The following is a 22946-nucleotide window of genomic DNA, read 5'->3' as shown; positions in this document are numbered from 1 at the left end:
AAATTCGACACCGGTCCCACATGGTCCAAACACGAGGCTCGGACCAAAACCCAATCATCCATAACCCCACGAGTTCAAATATATAATTTGTTTTAAGATTCGACCCCAAATTGAGGTTGAATCACCTAAAATTCTCAAAACCCTAACTCTACCCAAAACCCCTAATTTCTACTTTGATTCCGTGATTTAGGGCTAGGAATTTAGTAATTAATAGAGGAAATTGAAGAAAACAAGTTGAACAATGCTTGCCCAAGAAGTTTTGATGAAAGGGAGCTTCAATGGACGCCTAAGTGCTTGGAGAAGAAAGGAGTTCGTGTATTTTTATTAAAATCCCGAGCTACTGTTCTGTTTTTAACTTAAGAATTCACTGGGCAAAATTGCCCTTCGCGTTCGCGGGAAAGGGTCCGCGTTCGTGAAGGGTAAACTGGACACTTCATCGCGAACGCGTGAAATAGAATGCGAACGCGTAGAAGAAAATGTTGGGGGGTCCAGGGACTGTTATACGCGAACGCGTGAGGGGCCACGCGAACGCGTTGAGGAAGCTGGTAAAGCTACGCGTTCGCGATAATGATGATGCGAACGCGAAGGATGGGGAATTAGAACTACGTGATCGCGTGAAGTAGGACGCGAACGCGTAAGAGGGGAATACCAAGGCACTGCGAACGCGAGCCTGAGGCCGCGTTCGCGAAGAACAAAATGCCTGTGTAAAAATGCAGCAAAATCTGATCCTTTCCTAAGTGTAAAAACACCCCGAACCACCTCCAATTCACTCCCGAGCCCTCGGGGCTCCTAACCAATCACACACACTAACTCGAAATTCGACTCCGGGCATATGCCCGAGTTTCATATTTTTCTATGGACCCTCCGGGACTGCCAAATCACGGGTCCGGGTCCGTTTACCAAAAATGTTGACCAAAGTCAACTTTAATCATTTTAAAGCCACATTTTGAAAATTTTCACAGAACTTAACATATAAGCTTTCCGGCTACGCGCCCGGACTGTGCACGCAAATCGAGGCAAGCAAAAATGAGGTTTTCAAGGCCTCGGAAGCACGGAAAAAGAGAAATCCGGTGATGACCCTTTGGGTCGTCACAGTTTTCATTACATTGATGTCATAAAAATCTGCTCTTCCTCTGTTTAAAGTTCATTATTTATATTCTTTATTTAATTAGTTTAGAATCAAATACTTCTAGGTTTAATTCTTGTATAGATAATTAGGATAGTCTAATTTAGTTAATAGTTAATCACAAGTCCTCGTGGGATCGACATCCGACTTTTAGTCACTTTATTACTTGACGACCGCGTATACTTGCGTGTGCGTTTGGCCGCAACATTGAGTAATTGGTATTAGCCCCTACTTTTGGAGAAACTTACCATATTAAGCCATTGCTTATCTTTATCTCCATTATTAGAGCTACTGCTGACATATTCGTTGTGATATCGACCTTATTGTGTTCACATTGTCTTTTCACTTACATTTTTGCTTAAACCCAAAAGAAAAGAATTTTGTTGGTAGATAGAAATATCTAAGAGCTGCTGTGCCCTAAATGATGTTTTAATTTAGGTATTCTTATTCTTCATGAATGGAACAGATTAATAAACATAAGAACAATACCATAACATAATGGAGTGCTTAAACAAGCGGCAATACTAGGGTGTTTGGATTGGCTTATTTTAACTGCTTTTAATTTTTATGTACTTCTTTAATTTTTGTCGTATTTGACAATAATAAAAAAGTATTTAAAAACACTTATTTTTAGTCATGAAAAGTTCAAAAATAAGTAAAAAGTTGAATTTATAATTTTTGACTTTTAGCTTATAAGCTATATTTTAAAAGCCAAACCAAACATTCTATGGACTTAGAGATTTATGCCATGTCACTTCAAGTTGCATATAGTAGCAAGTGTGACATCCTATTGGTTCTAAGTGGTGGGCACATTGCCAATTATGCATATACCGATATTTTGGTGGAAGCAAAAGAAAAAGCCATTAGAATAATCTGAAAGCAAGATTTTAGTTCCCATGTTGCATAAAAACACGTGGGAATTTATATTATTGATACCAAATCCATTTAGCTAAAGTAAAGTTATCACTGAAAAGGAAAACTGGGCCAGATGGCTTTTTGTCATTTTCTTATCTTTAATTTGTTTTCAACACCAAAATTGTTATGGACTCGTGCAATTGTCGCTTTTCGTTTAATTAGCCTGATTAATATGTTCCATCTATCAGATGCTTTGCCAATAATGACTATCAATTTTGATATTTCGTTTTTTAATTAAATGTTCCTTTAGGGTTGTATGAGTCCAAATTTGGACGACCGCAGCTATTTGACAAAGGCAATGGAAGACGAAATCTTCGTAAGCGGGACGTCCTACGAGAGATGACAGATAACGGATAGAGGACGGACGGCTGTTGCAGCAGTGTATGCCCAATTAGGGGTATTTTGGAATATTCCCACGTATATTCCCTAGGGTATGTCCTCTAGGGTACAGAAAGGGATTAGCCCTTATATATAGGGGAGGAGATACCTAGTAAGGGGACTCTCTCTCGAGCTTTTGAGAACGATTCAATTTAAAGCAAAACTTGTAAACTCTCTCCGATATTGAAGATTATCCTTCTCACTGTACAATTATCGCCTTTTACATAAGATCAACAACCACTTTTCATCATGTTCATTACTTGCATCTTATGTTCTAGAGCTTATTATGCTTAGCTGAGATTTACCCCTTCATTCTCTTTGATTGATTTGTTCAATTAGATTCCAATATCTTTTGAATCAAACAATTTGGTGCCGTCTGTGGGGATTTCTTTAGCTGAGACTTTAGTTTCATCTAGATCCTTGAAAGAAATAATCACCTCTTCCTGGCCTAAAAAAGATCAATAATGACAGGAAAGGGGGAAGCAAGATTGAAAGCGATAGTAGACGTCACTAGCAACCTTATGGACTCTATCAACGAAGCCGGCCGGGAAGGCAATGAAAATATAACGCCAGGCGCCACACCCGAGGGAGATATCTCACCCCCCCCCTCCCGCACGAAGGCGTGACAGTCTCGCGCGAGAGGGAAACTTCAACATCCGCAGCAGGAGAAGCTCCACCTGCTGTGAAAAGACTTTTAGAAGAGTGGTTAACAAACACCTTGAGCGGTATACTCGACAAACCTGTTCAAAGAAATATCGGAGGCACAATGCGCGCTGACACCACAACTATCACCGATGAGCCAGAAACTCCACGCGCAGGTGATGCTCACACTGACAACGATGCAGGTAATGACGCACTTGCAGCCATCCTAAAGAAAATGGATGACATGGAAAATGAGAACAAAACGCTCCGTGATCAAATGAAGGAACACCAAGAAAGGATCGATAAAATACCGGGCGCTCCAAAGATGCTACCCAAATGAGATGTCGGCCGATTCATCGAACAGCCCTATAGTGAAGTGGCAGCCCTCCATGCTATTCCAAAAACCTTCAAAATGCCGCCATACTTGAAAATATACGATGGCACCACAGACCCGGAAGATCACATAATCCACTACGTCACGGCAGTGAAAGGCAACGATCTGTCGAAAGAGCAGGTGTCATCAGTGCTGCTAAAAAAGTTCGGTGAAACCCTAACAGGGGGAGCACTAACGTGGTATTCCCAACTGCAGGCCCGGTCGATATCAACATTCGAAGAAATGGCAGATAAATTCGTCACCGCTCATGCGGGAGCGAAAAAAGCAGAAGCCAGGGTAAATGACATCTTCGTCGTTAGACAGACGACATGCGAGGGACTTCGGGATTTCCTAGCCCGATTCAACAGGGTAAGAATGAGCCTACCCAATGTATCAGAGGGGATGGTGGTAGCAGCCTTCCAAAATGGGTTAAATAGAAACGGCTCGAAAGAAACAAAAAAGCTGCTAAGTAGGCTCATAAAATACCCTCCCACTACGTGGGAAGAAATCCATAACGCATATTGTGCCGAAGTAAGGGCAAATGAGGATGAATTAAATGGTCCGATCCAACGGCTAACCTCAGTACAAACCGAAATAAGGAGAGTCCGCCGTAACGACGGTCGAAGGGACCAACTATTCCGTTTCAATTGAGAGAGGCATCAGCCCTACATCCGGTCGTCTATCCCACCTCGACATGCAGACGTTACGCCCCGATGTATCGTGCCACAGCGGAATGAGAGAGGTGTGCCCCCATTATTGTCTGCTCATAACTTTTGCGTTTCTCCTTCAGAAATAGTGTATGCACTAGAAAAGCTCGGCACGAAGGTGCAGTGGCCGCAGAAAATGAAGTCGGATCCAAGCACCCGGAGATCGAACGTTCTGTGCGAGTTCCATCAGAAAAGGAGACACAAGACCGAAGATTGCATAGGCTTGCGACAGGAAGTGGTAAGAATGCTGAACCAAGGACACCTGAAAGAACTGCTGAGCGATTGAGGATGGGCTAACTTCGCTCGTGGGCGTCAACCCCAAGGACCCCAAAAACCACCTTCACCGGATCATGTCATACAAATGATCATTGGCGACGGTGATGATACAATAATCAACCATGTGAAGTTCACCACTACACACAAACTCAGGCGAACAACCGCTCACGAATGGTATGATGACCTCGAAGATAGTATCATCTTCGACACGTCAGATACCCGCGGTTTGTCTTTCCCTCACTATGATGCTCTGATTATAACTTTACGTATTGCGGATATCGATGTAAAAAGAATAATGGTGGATAACAGAAGCGGTGCGTGTATTATCCACCCACAAGTCCTCGCACAGATGAGACTCGGGGATAAGATAATACCGCGCTGCATAACACTAACGGGTTTTAATAATGCAGTTGAACGAACCTCATGAGAGATAATGCTGCCCGTTCTGGCTAGAGGAGTCACTCTGGAAACGACTTTCACGTCATGGACCAGGAAACAACCTACAACGCAATCATAGGACGTCCATAGATACACGCCATGAGAGTCTTCCCTTCAAGTTTCTACCAAGTGATCAAATTTCCTACCCCATGGGGAATATTCAGCATCCGAGGTGAGCAACATACCGCCCAAGAATGCTACCGCATCGCCCAAGATTGCGTGCAAACCCAACAACTAAAGGGAGCGAGTGCGGAAGCATAGCAATCAGCCATGTCGGGAACCAAACCCGACATACACATAGAGGCCATCAAAGATCCAGATGTCGTAGAGGCCTGCAAGGCAACTGTGGAAGACCTCGACCCCGTTCAATTGGACAACACTGACAGCACGAAGAAAGCTTATATCGGGCACAACCTCTCAAAACCAGGTGAGTTCCATGAATTCTTAACTTACAACGCTGATCTGTTTGCCTTCTCCCATTCAGATATGCCGGGAGTCCCAAGGGCTATCGCCACACATCGGCTAAATGTCGACCCTCTCTACCCGCCTGTGCGGCAAATGAGGAGAAAGTTCAACGACGCAGTTAGCGAAGAAGTCGATAAGCTACTCGCTAATGGTTCCATCCGAGAATCAAAGTATCCTGAGTGGGTCACCAATGTGGTCATGGTAAAAAAGAAAAACGGGAAATGGCGGATGTGTGTCGACTTTACCGACCTCAACAAAGCATGCCCAAAAGATTCCTTTCCACTACCACACATCGACCAGCTCATCGACGCAACAGCGAGGCACGAACTATTAATCTTCCTAGATGCCTATTGTGGCTACAACCAAATCCTAATGGCAGAAGAAGATCAAGAAAAGACCACCTTTATCACCCACCAGGGGACGTATTGCTACAGAGTTATGTCGTTCGGACTCAATAACGCAGGAGCGACATACCAAAGGTTAGTCACCAAAATGTTCAAAGAACAACTTGGAAAAACTATGGAGGTCTACATCGATGACATGTTAGTGAAGTCAAAAAAGAAGGAGGATTACATCGGTCATCTGAAGGAGGCCTTCGAAATATTGAGGCAATACGGAATGAAATTGAATCAAGAAAAATGCGCCTTTGGCGTAGCCTCGGGCAAATTCCTCGGTTTCTAGTATCACAAAGGGGTATCGAGGTCAATCCAGACCAGATCAAGGCGCAATCGAAGGAATACCGGAGACATTGACTAGCAAAAAGCAGGTACAGAAGTTGACGGGACGAATAGCCGCCCTATCAAGGTTCATCTCACGGTCATCAGATAGGTGCCATAAATTTTTCAATGTACTGAGGAAGGATCACAAATTACAATGGAACTCGGAATGCGTCGACGCCCTAAAGAAATTAAAATCATACCTATCCTCACCGCCATTACTGGTCAAGGCAGATCCAGGCGAATGCCTCCTGGTGTATCTAGCAGTCTCTGAAGTTGCGGTAAGTGCAGTTCTGGTCCGCAAATACAAAGGTACGCAGTCTCCGATCTATTATGTCAGCAAAACCCTAATTGATGCCGAAACAAGGTACCCCCACCTTCAGAAATTAGCTCTGGCATTAGTCGTAGCTTCACGAAAGCTTAGACCATATTTTCAATGTCACCCCATAAAGGTGGTGACAACTTTTCCCCTCAGGGGCATCCTACACAAACCCAAACTATCGGGCAGGTTGGCCAAATGGGCCATAGAATTAAGCGAGCACGATATAACATATCAACCGCGAACGGCTATAAAGTCGCAAGTGCTCGCCGACTTCATCGCCGATTTCAGTGCGGAAATATTGCCTGAAGCATAGCAGGAGGCGCTCCGTGCGTCATGCCCCTCCGACCTATGGGTCCTCTATACTGACGGTGCATCTAACACGTCGGGACCGGGACTGGGACTCGTCCTCGAAGTCCCTACAGGCGAAGTGATTCGCCAATCCATACGATGTCCCGAAATGACTAACAACGAGGTCGAGTACGAAGCTGTGATTGCAGGATCGAAATTAGCCCTCAAATATGGCGCTCGACGACTCGTCTTACATTGCGACTCCCAACTCGTGATGAATCAAGTCACTAGGACTTTCCAAATCAAAGAACCGAGACTGCAAAAGTACAAGTCAGAAATCCGCAAACTACTACCAGAATTTGATGATGCCGCCTCGACCAGATACCTAGGGCGCAAAATGCCGAAGCAGACGACCTCGCCAAATTAGCGGCAACCACCACAAGTATCAATAAAGAAAATGTGGCCACCCTCCTACATTCCTTGATAGATCAGGTCGAGGTACATTCTATAAATCTGACTTGGGGCTGGCGCAATCGTATCGTAACTTATCTGCAGGAAGGAACGCTCCCGCAAGATAAGAAAGAAGCCAAAAAGCTCCGAATACAGGCGGCCAGGTACAGCCTCTTGAATCATGACCTTTACAAAAGGACGTTCGGTGGCCCCTTGGCCAAATACCTCGGACCAAACCAAACGTGGCGGGTATTAGAAGAAGTACATGAGGGGCACTGTGGTGCTCATACAGGAAACCGTGCCCTCGTCAGATGCCTCATCCGTGCGGGATACTACTGGCTCACCATGAAAAAAGAAGCCGCAGACTACGTCAGAAAATGTGAACAATGTCAAAAATACGCCCTTATGATACACCAAGCAGGAGAACTACTGCACTCTGTCACTTCGCCATGGCCGTTCATAAAGTGGGGAATGGATATTGTCGGACCCCTTCCAGCAGGGCGAGGTAAGGTACGCTTTCTTTTGGTTTTAACTGACTATTTTTCTAAATGGGTGGAAGCAGGTGCATACACGCAGATACGTGAGCAAGAACTTATCGCATTCATATGGAAAAACATAATATGCCGCTTTGTCATTCCTAAAGAAATCAGTTGCGACAACGGACCCCAGTTCGTTGGAAAGAAAACAACCGAGTTCTTTAAAAAATGGCACATCAAGCGTATACTCTCCACACCATACCACCCTGCCGCCAACGGTCAAGCCGAGTCTTGCAATAAAACGATATTGAATATATTAAAGAAGAAGCTCGAGGACGCCAAAGGGTTATGGCCTAAACTACTGCCAGAATTACTATGGGCATATCGCACCACGCCAAAAACCAGCACAGGCGAAACGCCATACTCCTTGGTCTACGGGATTGATGCGGTTATACCCGTCGAAGTCGGAGAACCTAGCCTGAGATACTCCAACGAGAGCGGACCAAGTAACGACAAAAGGAGATTACAAGACCTGGATGAAGTCGAGGAGTGAAGGGACATAGCTCACATAAGAATGGTAGCCCAAAAACAACAAGCAGAGAGGTACTATATCAGGAAAGCGAAAATACGCCACTCAAGGTTGGAGATTACGTTCTCAAGCTAAAACACAGGCAGCAAAAGACCCTAATGAGGGAAAGCTAGGAACAAATTGGGATGGGACATACAAAATCACAGCGTCAGCGAACAAAGGAGCGTTTCAGTTAGAGACGATGGAAGGAAAACTACTCCAAAATAATTGGAATGTCGCCCATCTAAAATACTTCCACTTCTGAAAAAAGGTGCCCCTAAGTCGTACTCTTTTTCCCTCATCCGGGTTTTGTCCCAATCGGGTTTTCTCGGTGAGGTTTTTAATGAGGCGGAAAAGGAGATGCCTTGAGGTCCGAAGTGTTGTTCATTACTCCGCCCGTCGATATAATCTCCAGGCCGAGTAATAAAGGGACTGCGCATAGATAGCCAAATCTCCATTGTATGTACAAAGTCAACGCGTATCTTCTACGATAATATAATCAAATCTCCAATGTATGAATGAAACTAGCACCCACTATACTCCAACGAACAGAATAGAAGGCCATCCTTACGATGGGATGCTACTTCGATGCCAGCTTGAAAGTAACATCCCACTGGCTAAGGCCATCGACTAAGAAACGTGTTCGACCTCGCTCGAACTACGACGGGATACCTACTTCGACGCCAGCTCAAAAGTAACATCCCACTGGCTAAGGCCCTCGACTAAGAAACGTGTTCGACCTTGCTTGAACTACGACGGGATACTACTTCGACGCCAACTCAAAAGTAACATCCCACTGGCTAAGGCCATCGACTTAGGAACGTGTTCGACCTCGCTCGAACTACGACGGGATACTACTTCGATGCCAGCTCGAAAGTAACATCCCACTGGCTATGGTCATCGACTAAGAAACGTGTTCAACCTCCCTCGAACTACGACGGGATAGTACTTCGACGCCAGCTCGAAAGTAACATCCCACTAGCTATGGCCATCGACTAAGAAACGTGTTCGACCTCGCTTGAACTACGACTGGATATAATCTTGACGCCAGCTCGAAAGTAACATACCACTGGCTAAGGCCATCGACACAAAAAAAAAGAGAAAGAGTCCGACCTCACTCGAAATAAAATCGATTTGACAGCCGACAAATGCGCAGAATGCCATGAAAATTACAAAGGTTGCCGCCAAATAAACAAAACAATTTCTTCATTACAACAAATTGTTACTGGCACCTATCTTTACAATGGGCTCAAAGACGCCCTTACAAAAATCCTACGACAAAAATAAGTACAAACAAAATTTTTATGCAGCATCAGCGCTACCGTACACATCTTCATACCAAGAGTCGGAAGCAAGAGGGTTTGCATCGTCCGAATTAATGTCATCCCCGTCAGGTGAAAGAGGCTCGTACCTGCATTCCTCATGAGCTGTATGAGCTTTGGCACGCACATCCCGAAGCTCGGCTTCAGATACCCTCCCCTCGGCATGAAGAGCCTTGTAAACATCGAGCTTGGCCTCAGCATGAACCTATAACTCATATAAACAACGAGGGACACCCAAATCGGCTGAAGCACGGGACGTAGAAGGTTGCGAGTTTCGGCGCACGTCTTCCGCCCACAATGACGCCATCTGCCCGGTCATTGCGGATAACTCCACCTCCAGCTCCTTTACACGTCCCTCGACCATGCTACCTTAAGTCCTAATTGATTTTAGATCGAGCGAGCCTACATTAGTAGAGATTTACATCAAGAGCAAGCTTATGGTACCAATTGCATGCATGTGACTTCTTTTGTGAGGGTGAGCGATTTTCTTTGATATATGTGAGCATGAAATTCGAATATGTGGATTGATTCTACTTTCTTTGCTGTGATTGTGAGGGCATGTGACTCGTGAAGGAAAAGCAAGTCTTGAGTTCTGTGTAGAGTACTTTGAGGAAGTGTGAATATTGCTTGGCACTTGAGAGTCGACTTTTGAGGCTGAGATTGTTCACTACTAGGCGTAGCATATGTGAATTGTTCTGGGTGTAAGGCGTTAAGGGAAATTGTTGAGTGGAACCTCTAGAGAGTATAGTTTGATTGCTCGAGGACGAGCAATGAATTAAGTGTGGGGTGTTGATAATAGGCTAAGTCTAGGTGATTTGGCGATTGTTTATGCTCCCGCTTGATTATGTTTCAATGTCATAATATGGTTAAATGATGAAAAATGGGCTCTAATTGTGAATTTTACACATTGCAGGATGGTGAGCCTATATGATGCCTTAAAGTTGTGATTGGAGTTGCATTGGAGCAAGAAAGACCCCTCGGAGCTGAGTGCGCGCAAAGACTAGACAAAGAATTGAAGAAAAAATAGCCTGAACTAGCGCGAGCTCTAGCGCGAGGACTAGCGCGATCGCGCTAGTCTAGAAGCGGGAGGCAGAATGTCAGGAAACTAGCGCGAACTCTAGCGCGAACATTAGCGCGTTCACGCTAGTCCCAGTTCTGGAAAAGATTTGTTAGGGGCAAAATTGGAAATCTGGAGGAAATTTCACTTAACCTATATAAAGTCAAGCTCGCTCAAGGATTAGATTTGAAGGTTCATAGTTTAGTACAAGAAACATAGAGGCAAGAGGCAAGGAGGAAAATCCAACATCAAGTTCTTCTTTTCTTCTTCTTATTTTTACGTTTTGAATGAAATTAAATATTATTGAGATGAATACTGCTATGAGTGGCTAAGACTTATTGTTCTAGGGTCATGGGTGATACATGATTGTTGTTGTTCAGCGTTTAATTTAACAAAGTTGGTATAATCATATTGGGTTGTTTATTTAATTCTGTTCTCAATTATTTTGCTGAGTAGCTAACAGTGGAATACTATCTACGAATCTATAGTTGAACTCGAAAGTGGGAACTTTGGATTGCATATAGAATTAAATAGAGCAAGTTCTTGAACCTGGGCATCGGGGGACGGATTCGCAATTAGGATAGACATATACCTAATTGTCTTGCTTGGTTGAAATACAGGATTTATAAATGCGTTCTTGTTGATTCTAACTCCATAGACATATAAGCGTTAGGTTAACTTGAATAGGCGAGTAAGAACTCGACAGATTCTTATGAGCAATATTAACCCTGTCAATCAACAACCTAGATAAATCAATTAGTTATTTTAAGCCAAGAACGCAACATGATTGTTAACTAGCCCGTGACCTTGGAATACTCTCCTCTACTGATTGTCATTCGAAATTGCTATTTGTTTGGTTGATTATTTTAGTTAGTTTATTAATTGATATTTTTAGGTAGTAAATTAAAGACAAATATCTTCTGTGAAAAAAATCTCTTGGATCGATAAGTTAATTGAGTTTAAATCAGTCAATAGTTAATCACAAGTCTTCGTGGGAATGATACTCTACTCACTACTTTATTACTTGACGATCATGTGCACTTGCGTGTGCGTTTGGCCGCAACATGTATGAATGCAATCTTCAGAAAATCAAGCTTTACGATCATGCATGTTCTTCATTCTCCATTCCTCCATATGAATTTCATCGGAATCAATTCAAAACCCCACGTGTTACTTCAAACTCTAGTATAAATTCTTGAAAAAATGTCAAATTTTTAAATCACAATAGATGCTAGTCTCATCTTAAATAAAATTTTAACTAAATCTTAAACACTATGGGGCTGTTTCACTCTCAATCGTCTTCCTCTCCTTTAAAAATGAATATGGGGAACTCCATCACCGACCAAACGGACCTTTCTTTCCTGCTTGCTAAACACGTTTTCTCCAGAGAGATTACAGGTGATTCGAACCTGGTGTTCTCTCCTCTCTCAATTCAATTAGTCCTTAGCCTAGTTGCCGCTGGCTCTAAGGGTCCAACACAGAACCAGCTGCTCTGTTTCCTCAAATCCAAATCTATTAATGACCTCAACTCACTTTACTCTCATCTTGTCGATATCATTTTTGTTGATGGCAGCTCCGGAGGAGGTCCACGTTTGTCGGTTGCAAATGGTGTTTGGATCGATCGATCACTTTCTCTGAAGCCTTTTTTCAAACAGGTGGTGGACAAAGTTTACAAGGCAACTTCCATGTGCCTGATGTTCATGTTTTTTTGTCGTTAATTATTAGATTACCCACGTTTATATCGTTATAGACTAGGTGATGTGGTAAAGGCAAAAGGCTTTCACAATGGAACACCAGAACTCCAATTTGTTTGGAGAAGGAACCTTTTTGCTATGTATTAACATTGACAAAAACACAGAGAAAGATTTACAACTAGCTGTAGAAGCTGCATCAAAGCGCTTAGTAGACGAAAAACTAGAAGTGGTGGACTTCACGAGCCATGTCAACGTCTCAGCTGACATAAAACAAAAACTTCAGCTCTAGAGCTGAAGTTCCCCAGTTACAAAGACAAAAACTTCAGCTCTAGAGCTGAAGTTGCCCAGTTACAAAGACAAAATTCTTCAGCTCTAGAGCTGAAGTTCCCCAGTTACAAAACAAAAACTTCAGAGCTGAAGTTCGCCAGTTACAAAAACAAAAACTCGCCAGTTACAAAATAAAAACTTCAGCTCTAGAGCTGAACTTCAGCCCCGGCTACTAGAATGCTGAAGTTTTGCGTGATTGCCTTTGCTACTTCAGCCCCGTAAGCTGAAGTTATGCGAAAAAGCGGGTACGCTTGCAATTTTTTTGGCAAAGCGGGCACAAATTAAAACGTGACACAAAAAACGGGTATAGATGCAAATGCCCCTTAATTCTATGTATTCTTATATTGTCACCAACCAGGGAGGCCCAACATTGTTGGTGGCCTAAAGCAAAATCTCAATGAGAGGCCCTAATTTGTTAACAAAATAAATTTATATATTTTTGTTTGAAGTCTATTTTCTTTAACCTTTTTAGATGCAAAGTTATTAATAATTTTCTTATAACGAGTTATTCTCCTGAAACATTGTTGATCCTGTGCAAAATTGTTATAGGAATACTATTTTATGAGGAATATAGGTATTTGAAAAAAAAATCAAGTCTTGTTATCTTATTGAGTATATCCATCAGAGTATCTTCTACTCGTAATATTTTCTTTAACGTTATATAATTTAAAAATAAGTCTAAACTACCATATGAGACTATTATGTTTTTAACGAGGCTAAGGCAATTTTTTTTTGAAATTCTTAGTATCTTGAGATCTCAAATTTTACCCACTAAATAAAAAATCAAAGATACATACCCTTTAGATTATTCAAATCTCAACGATCACCGTGAGTAACAAATTAAAATTTTCTTTTCCTTTTTGTATTAAAATTTTTACTTTTTAACGTTAAGATACTCAATTTTTTACTAAAAAAAAATATAAAATTAGAAAAATAACATCGTATAGTCGCTGTAAAAATAATAACCGAAAAAATAGATATACATTCTGTATGTTATATACAAAAAATACAAAAAAAATTATATACTTTTTCGGCTACCACATATAAATAGCTTCTGACGTGGGCTAAAAGTGATAATACCCCTATAAAATTACTACCAATGGAAAGTGGGGCCTCCAAAATTTGGGGTCCCAAAGCCAATGCTTGGGCTGCCTTACCCTTCAGCCGGCTTTGTCACCAACATTTTTGCTGATGGAAGCCCCAGTGGAGGTCGGATTTTGTCCGTTGCTAATGGTGTTTGGATCGACCGATCACTGCCTTTTAAACCTTCATTTAAAAAGGTTGTGGATGAAGTTTACAAGGCTAGCTGCTTCAGAGTCTGTTGATTTTCAGTACAAGGTTAGTCGTTCATTCATAATTCACCAACTCTAGCTGATTAATTTCTTTCATTGAAATTTGTGAAAGCATTTTTGCGAACTTTATGAACTGCTATGATCGGTTTTATGGACATGAATAAAACGTAATTGATACAAATAATTCATAATTAATTTGACTTTGAAGTTTTACTCTTTGTTGAATGGTTGAAAGCTTTTACAGTATATGTGCGAGTAATACTTTATTGAGGCAAATGAGGAGGGAACTGAAGCTGCAGCTGTTATAAATTACTGCTGCTAAAGCACGAGTAGTGTGTTGTAAAATCGAGAAGCCAAAAGATTTTGTTGCGGACCATCCATTTGTTGCTGTTCAGATTCATAGTTCGATCTTTTTGTTATTTAGAATATTAGAGAGATAGAGAGAGGACTTGTGACAATACCTTCTTATACCTATATGAAGAAAGTACATGTCTATTCTTTTACATCTGAGATTCATATGAATGAATAATAGTGTTACATTCAAAAAAATGGAAGGACTCCTCCCTTTTACAATATTCAAATATGTAATGATAGGGAAGACTTCCCTTTAAAATCATTTCGAATCAATCGTAAAAGAATTGTTAAACTTATTAACTTAATGGCATATGTCTAAACTTACACCAAAATTCCAACTTAAGTGCATATGTCTCAACTTTTCATCATATCACCCGTTCAACTAATAATTCCACATGTGTTAAACCTTAATCTACAAAATATCACCAAATTAGCGAGAAAACTATGCTATTCTCCATCTTGTACAAACATTAAAATAATTTAGAAATAATTTTGTAAGATAGAACAATTTCAGAGGAAAAACAATTTATGAAGGGGAGCGTTGGAGCAACGGTAAAGTTGACTTTGGTCACGGGTTCAAGCCGTGAAAGCAGTCACAAATGCTTGCATTAGGTTAGGCTGTCCACATCACACTCCTTGGGTGCGGGTGCGGCCTTTCCCTGGATCGTGCCTGAATACTGGATGCTTTGTGCACCGGACTCCTCTTTTAGAGGAAAAACAATTTATGTTATACCAGATACACAATAAAAAAGAACAAAAATATTTGCTTAATTTGGACGCCAGAATATCAAGTGTTATTTATTTGAGACAGAATGCATTGATTCTCTTCTTGTTGGGCTACTCTCTGATGCCTACCTCAGCTAGGACATAATCTCCTTTCTCCATATTTTGTGCACGAAGAAGATGACTTAATTTCCAAGCTACGTGCTTCAATCTCTGTACTTGGTGTTTTTATTCAAGTATCCACTCAATAAACAACAATATCTTGACTCTAGCTACTTGTTGAAAGTGAGTGTTAACGTGTGTTCCCTTCCTCTGTTCTTTCTTGTGTATGAACGCAATCTTCTGAAAATCAAAGCTTAATTATCAAACTTTTAATTTCTTTATTCATCATTTCTCCATATGGGTTTTGCGGAATCGAATTCAAATTCAAAACCCCACATGTTAAGTATCAGTAATTGTACATAAATTCTTGAGAGCTTTCATCTTTGTGATAAATTTGCCCGTCAAGGGACACTCTCACTCACATTCTTCTCATTCTCACTCAACTAAGTCTTCCAATGATCAAAATATGGATATGGGGGAATCGATCACCACCCAAACGGACGTTTCTTTCATGCTCGCTAAGCATGTTTTCTCCAAAGAAGTTAAGGACGATTCCAACCTTGTGTTTTCTCCTCTTTCAATTCAAATTGTTCTTGGTCTGATTGCTGCCGGCTCTAAGGGACCAACTAAGGATCAGCTGCTATGCTTCCTCAAGTCCAAATCTATTGATGAACTCAACTGTCTTTATTCTCATCTTGTCAATATCGTCTTTGTTGATGGCAGCCCCAATGGAGGTCCGCGTTTGTCCGTTACTAATGGTGTTTGGATCGACCAATCACTTCCTTTTAAGCCTTCTTATAAAAAGGTTGTGGATAAAGTTTACAAGGCTGCTGCAGAGTCTGTTGATTTTCAGTACAAGGTTAGGCCTTTATTCATTTGTTTCATTCAAATCTTGTTTCTTTTATGCTGAGGTTCAATTTTCTTTGTTCATGCTGACTGAAAACTGGTTGGTTAACTATTATAATTGACCCTATATATATACTACTCTCATCATAAGCCCTCCAAATACTATCATATAAAATGGACATGGATAATACATATAATAAACTACAATTAACTTGGGGTTGAGGTATAGTTGATTGATTTATTGATTAGGCAATGACTTTAAAATATTGAAAAGTGTTAAACAATTTGTACAGAGGCTGTGTTGCTTAGCATTTTGATCATTCTAGCCTCAAGTAGTATAAAACCAAATACTGTCAATTGTTATAAAACCAAATACTGTCAATTGTTGAAACCCGTTTGGAATTGGGGTATTTTCAATTTTAGCTCGTGCTAGAAACTATTTATATTCGGTAGCCGAAAAAGTGTGTAAATTTTTTGTATAACATGCAGAATGTATATATATATATATATATACCCAATGTGCAAATATATGCCCAATCAGTGCTTAAAATATACCACGTAAAGCATCCAAATTCTCACTTACCCCTTGCAAGTACTGTAATCAATTTTCTTACTACAACTCCCTTTGTTGGCTAAAGCATATAGTATGTGCTAATTCTGTCGTACACTATGTTTGTCTTGCTAAATATTGACTAAGGCTGCTGAGGTTGCCAATCAAGTTAATCAGTGGGCTAAAATGAAGACAAATGATCTCATCAAAGAGATTCTTCCACATGGAACAGTAAACAATATGACAAGGCTCATCTTTGCAAATGCATTATATTTTAAAGGAGTATGGAATGACAAGTTCAATGCTTCAGAAACAAAAGACCATAAATTCCATCTCCTCAGAGGAGGGTCTATTAAAGCGCCGTTCATGAGTAGCAAGAACAAGCAATATGCAGTAGCCTTTGATGGCTTCAAAATGTTGGGACTTCATTACAAACAACGCAAAGATATGCGTCGTTTCTGCATGTATTTAATTTTGCCAGATGCTCGTGATGGATTACCAGCTCTATTGGACAAGATTAGTTCAGAACCTGGATTTTTAAATCATCACATTCCGTTTGAAAAGGCTAAAATGCGCAAGTTTCTTATCCCTAAATTCAAAACAACTTTTGGTTTTGAAGCTTCTAATGTTCTAAAGGGACTTGGCCTCACATTGCCTTTCTCTGGTGGTGGCCTTACTGAGATGGTGGATTCCCCGTTAGCTGGCAGGTTGTTTGTTTCACAGATTTTTCACAAGTCCTTCATCGAGGTAAATGAAGAAGGAACTGAAGCTGCAGCTGTTACAGCTAGTGTACCAAGTCCTTGATAATTGAGAAGGAAATGGACTTTGTTGCTGACCATCCATTCCTATTCCTTATAAGAGACGAATCTACTGGTGTTGTGTTATTCATAGGGAGCGTGCTGAATCCTCTAGCTGGTTAGCCCACTGAAGCAACAAAGAAATCTGGAAGGAAAGAAAGCAATATGAATCTCTGAACTCGCATCATTGCAATGATAATATAAAGCTTAAGTTAGCATGGTGAGATCTTATATTTGTAAAGAAGGATTGATCTATACTGGACACGGATAAGTGTTATGTATCTAAATAACCAGTTTCCTGATTTGTGCATCTGTTTGATGAGAGGTGTTATGTATCTAAATAACCAGTTTCCTGATTTGTGTATCTGTTTGATGAAAGGTGTTATGTATCTAAGTAATCAGTTTTCTGATTTCTGTACTCTTTTGATGAGATCTTGTACTTCATATCTGGCATCTCATATAATTGACTCGTCTATGCTTGATTTTTTTTTTTTTTTTTTTTGTGTATTCTTGATATAATATAAAGTTTACGAGTAACTTAAAAGTTTACTCTAAATTTGATTTTTATTTATGTCCGCAACATAGTTATCAATTATGCTTATTTTGATGCGGAGCATAATTTTTGTGTAAAATTTTATTAATAATGAGTTCAATGCTAAAAAACTCAGATATTGAACCCATAGTTATTAAATCCTGAATCCGCCTCTGGGACTAGCATGCTTATGCTGTATAGTACATGAGTGGCTTTTGAGACTTTACATCTTGGTTAAAAAAAAACAGTTGTTGGCCCAAGTAAATGTTAGTTTTGAAGACTGACAAAGGAACTCAGACATGAACCAGGTCCATCCTAGTGGATCACAGATATGGACAGACTTAAGCATGTGAGATGCACGTGAAGGAGATAAACTTAACTTGAAAGCAGTAATATCTCCTAATCCTAATCGAAAAGGTTGCATATTGGATAAGGAGAAGGACTCCTTACTCAAAGAGAACACGGTTTGAGAAAGGGAATAAGTTAGAGATTGAGATCAACTAGAACTCTTCCACCAAGGAAGAGTAGCATCAGAATTCTAGTCAATCTCTATTTACTAACTCTATAAATATTAGTGTTGTTCTCTTTTACAGGTAACGCACATAAGCAGAAGTTAAACGTGAATTGAGAGCAAAATAGCAAGGCAATTTTGCAAGCAGTTCGTGTGTGATTCAAGCGTGCAAACCTGAAGCTACTTGCACCAGATAGAAGAACCAGTTCCAAGTGTCTGTCTTTTATTCTAGTTCAATTGTAGTAGGTATTTTCATACTGTACCTTTCAGTTTTATCTAGAAGTAATTATATTAGGTACTCAGAGTTTTCAAGTTAGAGTTAACTTGAAGTTGTCGCAACAGTCGAGGCCATGTGCTACAACGGGATTAGAGTTAGTCCTAGGTTTACAAAAGAGTTTTTGTAAATGCAGTTTTTGGCTCAGTGATTTTAGTGGAGAGTTTGGGAAAATCCTACTGGAAAGTAGGTCGTGGCTTTTTTCACCTTTTGAGCCAGGTGTTTTCCACGTAAAATACTTGTGTTCTTTACTTTCCGCATTTACTATTTCTGCAATAGTAGGTTAAGGAACACTTAGAAAAATCAGGTCCTTCCATAAATAGCTTAAGCAAAAAATTGGTCACTGCACAAATCACCCCCCTCTTATGTGGTATTGAAGTGTAAAACATCAATTGGTATCAGAGTAGGTTATCCTTGAAGAGGCTAACACCTTAGGAACATATCAAGATGAGTGCACCACCTGAAAACTGGGAAGGACAATCCACTGCTAGGCCTCCACTCTTTAATGGCCAGTACTACTCCTGGTGGAAAAACAAGATGAGAGATCACATCATCGGAGAGGATTATGAACTATGGGACATTGTTACCGATGGTCCCCTGGCTACCATGAAGAAGAATACTGAAGGAGTAGACGTGCCAAAGACTAGAGCTGACTGCACTGCTGAGGACTTGAAGAAGTGAGAAAAGAATGCTAAGGCCAAGAAATAGCTTGTGTGTGGACTTAGTCCAGACGAGTACATCAGAATTCAAAGCTGTACTACTGCTAAGGAAATTTAGGACACTTTGCAAGTGGCTCACGAAGGAACTCCTCAAGTGAAGAGATCAAGAGGAACACTGTTGTACTCTCAATATGAGGATTTCACCATGAAGGAAGGAAAAACCATCTAAGAGATATATACAGCGTTCACAACACTAACAAATGAACTTAAGTCTCTTGGAAGGATTATCCTTGAAGAAGACAAGGTTGAGAAAATTTTGACAAGGGTTTTGCCAGTTACTTGGGAAAGCAAAATCACTGCTATTCAGGAATCAAAGAACATTGCCACGCTCAAGTTGGACGAGCTAATTGGAAATCTCATTGCCTATGAACTTAGAAGGCAAACCATGAAGATGGATGCACCCAAGAAGGAAAGGAGCCTGGCTCTCAGAATCGCTAAAGGTGCAGATCTAGAGGAGGATGAAATGGCTATGATCACGAGGGATTTCAAGAAGTATCTAATGAGAGGAAAGGATTCTTCAAGAGGAGCAACCTACAACAAACCAAGGGTCCTTGAAAACAGACCAACGAGGGCTGCTACAAATGTGGTAAGACTGACCACATCGTCAAAAACTGTCCTCAGTGGGAAATTGAATGGAAGAAAGAAAGGGCTGAACGAAGAAACAGAAAAAAGGAACAGGTTCATCCCAAGAAGAACAAAAGCTATGGTTGCTGTTTGGGGAGAGAGCTCAGATGAGGATTCAGAAGATGAAGATGGAGATGAACAGGCACTTATGGCCATTGGAGAATCTGATGAGGAATCAGAGGTAAGTGCGATTCATCTCAAAGACAAGATTAAGTTTTTGTCTAAAGAAAGTCTATCCGAGTTAATGCTAGATTTCACTGATGAATCTGAGGTCATAAACAATGAAAAGGAACAGCTGTCTAAGGAATGTGTAATCTTGAAAGCTAAGTACAAAAATCTGGAACTTAGGGCTAGTGAAAGTGATAGTAAAAATGCTGAGTTGAAGAACCAAGTTCTTGAACTTGACACCACTGTGCTAGAGCTTAGATCTGAAAATTTAAAACTGAAATTAGGAACAGGTAAGAAGAAAGCTGATCACACATCTCACCTTAGAAGAAAATCTAGAAAAAATGAAGGATGAGTTGTACAAAAAGGATGAGCAGATAAGAGTCCTAAAAGAAGATCTAAGCAAGGTTAAGCATGAACTAGATAGAACTTGTAAATGGAATAAGTCCTCTGATGCACTATCATGGCTACAAGAACACCATAGTAGCAATAAGAGAGGACTTGGCTATGGGACCCCTGCACCTAAGTGGGATCCCAAAAGCAAGTACATCACACTTCCTGAGAACAAAATCTGCACACACTGTGGTAAGACTGGTCACTACAAAAGTGAGTGTACTGCAAAAGAAAAGGCTAGTCAAAAGAACAAAACTTTTGTTCACGGGAAAAATAGGCTGCCAGGATGGGCTAAAAACATTTAATTCACCCTTTTGCCTATAGAAATGGACCGAAACTAGTTTGGGTTCCTAAGACTAACCCCTGATTTCCTTTTGCACGTCCAAGTGACGGGGAACAACCAAATATGGTACATGGATAGTGGTTGTTGATACCCAATTTTCCCCATAATATCTTTTTCAAAACTGTGCTTTGGTATCAACCAGTATTTTTCATATAATTTCTGCATTTTTAAAACATTTGTTTTATAAAAACAATCACTAATTGCGTCAAAAATAGTTTTATAATATTTTTGTAGCTTAATTTGATTATTTGCACTTTGTATCAAGTCTCAATTATTGTACAAATAGCCACTTTTGTATTTTTGGCTTCAATTGTAATTACTTTGCAATTATAGCGCACACATGCATTACTACATTATTTTACCAGAAAAATAGTCTTTTATATTTTTTAATATTAAGTAATTATTTTAATATATTTCCAAGATTGAAAATTACTTTTTTACAGTCTGTTGGTTATTTTTAAAAATTGTTTTATCAATTTAACAGGGTATTTAACAAATAGCCCCTTTTTCATTTAAAACCTAGCCTATTAACTAGCCCAGACTCCTTATAGACCAGCCCAAGCCCAATACCCACCTGCCCCAACCCAATACCCGGCCAAATCCTGGCCATTGATCATTTTGATCAACGGTCTAGGTTCCCCCTTTCCAAAATTAAACCTAATGATCCCCCCAAACCCTAGTCATTCTAACACCCTGCCCCGCCGTCGCCTAATCCCCTCTACTCTCAAATGCTCTCAAGTCTAAACCCTAATCGGACCTCGCCGTCACTCATCTATGGCCATCCATGGTGGCTTCTCACCACCCCCAGGCCTCTAATGGCCTCTCCTGTACTGGTATCACCATCTCCAGGGTCCTCAAGGGACCAGGGTTAGTTTGATTGCATCTATGGCCCTTTTCTCGCCTGTTTCAGGCTATTCTGGTTTAATTCCGAGTAAGATCTTCCTATATCGCCTTAGATCTATGGGTTTCTAAGCTTGCTTCTTCACCTCTGTGTTGTTCTTCTCGAAGCCCTAATTTTTGTCCTTTGAACTTCTCAGATCTGTGCAAGATCTGAGATAGATCGAACCTATTTCGTATGAGTTTTACAAGAACCTTCTGATTTTTACAAGAATCTTCTGATTGTCGAATGATTTTATATTTTTTCTAAACTAGGTTTCTGAAAATTTCCGTTTCCAGAACATTTGATAATTTTGAGTGTTTAATCTTCTGTTTCTTATGTGTTTTAACCGATTTCGTAAGGTTTGCTCTAACCCTAACTTGTTTATGCTCAAAGCCCTAATTTTCGACGTTTTTGTTTGATTTCTGAGTTACTTGTGTACTGACTTTTTCCTTGCTATGATTCTTGTGATTTTTCTTTAGCCGATTAGATGTCTGGTGATTTTTTTTATCCTAATATACCTCTACTAAGTTTTTGGTTCAGCTTTTTTTACTGATTCTAATATGTCTATGTTCATCCTGGCTATTCATGGTAAACCGATATTTTTCCTCCTTAAATCAGGGTTGTTTTGAATTCTTGATTTACCAATTTGTTTTGTTAAAACCTATGTGTTGAATCCTGACTATTCCTTTCTTGCCTATTTGAATTGCCTATTTGTTGACTATTTACGTGATTTTCTCTTCTAATTAAACAGTTGATTATTCTGAAGTTCGTATTTCTGGTTTGATTTGAAATCTTTTCCTTAACAAAACCTTTGATTCTTACCTCGCTACTCGGTTTGATTGAACTTCTTGCCTTTATTAGTTTTCTGTTGCCTTACTTGAATCAATGATGTTATTTGCTGATTCTTACTAATTGTTCCTCAATTGAACCCCTGTTCATTCACCCCTAATTACCTACTCTGTACCCAAGTCTTACTTGATTTCCTTCCTTAAATATCTATCTTGCTTTTACCGTTGATTGATTATCCATTGATTAAGGTGCATCCATATGTGTCCCCTACCCCTCTTTTCTCCTTGTGTGAAGTATGTTTGCCCAAAATGTTTTTGAAACTGTGTGTTCTGAGGCTTGCTCTCTGATCTCAAGATGTTCTTCATGTTTTTCTCAAACTTTTTTCCACCCTAACTAGTATTGATTTCAGAAAAGCTTCCCCCCCCCCCCCCTTAAGGCCCCCATTTGCTACTGTTTACCAAACTCTTTCAAATCATTATGCTCACATTACTCTTAGTTTACTAAGTCCTGCC

General features: G+C 40.4%; 1 protein-coding gene and 1 pseudogene across 1 annotated transcript; both read left to right on the top strand.

The window, feature by feature from the left end:
- LOC109225072 (serpin-ZX-like) lies at positions 11794–12502 on the top strand. The gene is made up of 2 exons (XM_019389663.1): positions 11794–12206; positions 12289–12502. Exons 1-2 carry the CDS (start codon positions 11794–11796, stop codon positions 12500–12502), a joined length of 627 nt encoding a protein of 208 aa, XP_019245208.1.
- On the top strand, positions 14953–17686 carry LOC109224929 (annotated as a pseudogene).

This window comes from Nicotiana attenuata, chromosome 4 (assembly GCF_001879085.1).
Source record: "Nicotiana attenuata strain UT chromosome 4, NIATTr2, whole genome shotgun sequence".
NCBI classification, from domain to species: domain Eukaryota; kingdom Viridiplantae; phylum Streptophyta; class Magnoliopsida; order Solanales; family Solanaceae; genus Nicotiana; species Nicotiana attenuata.
The sequence above is the reverse complement of the archived record's forward strand: the minus strand, read 5'-3'. Positions and strand labels throughout refer to the sequence as shown.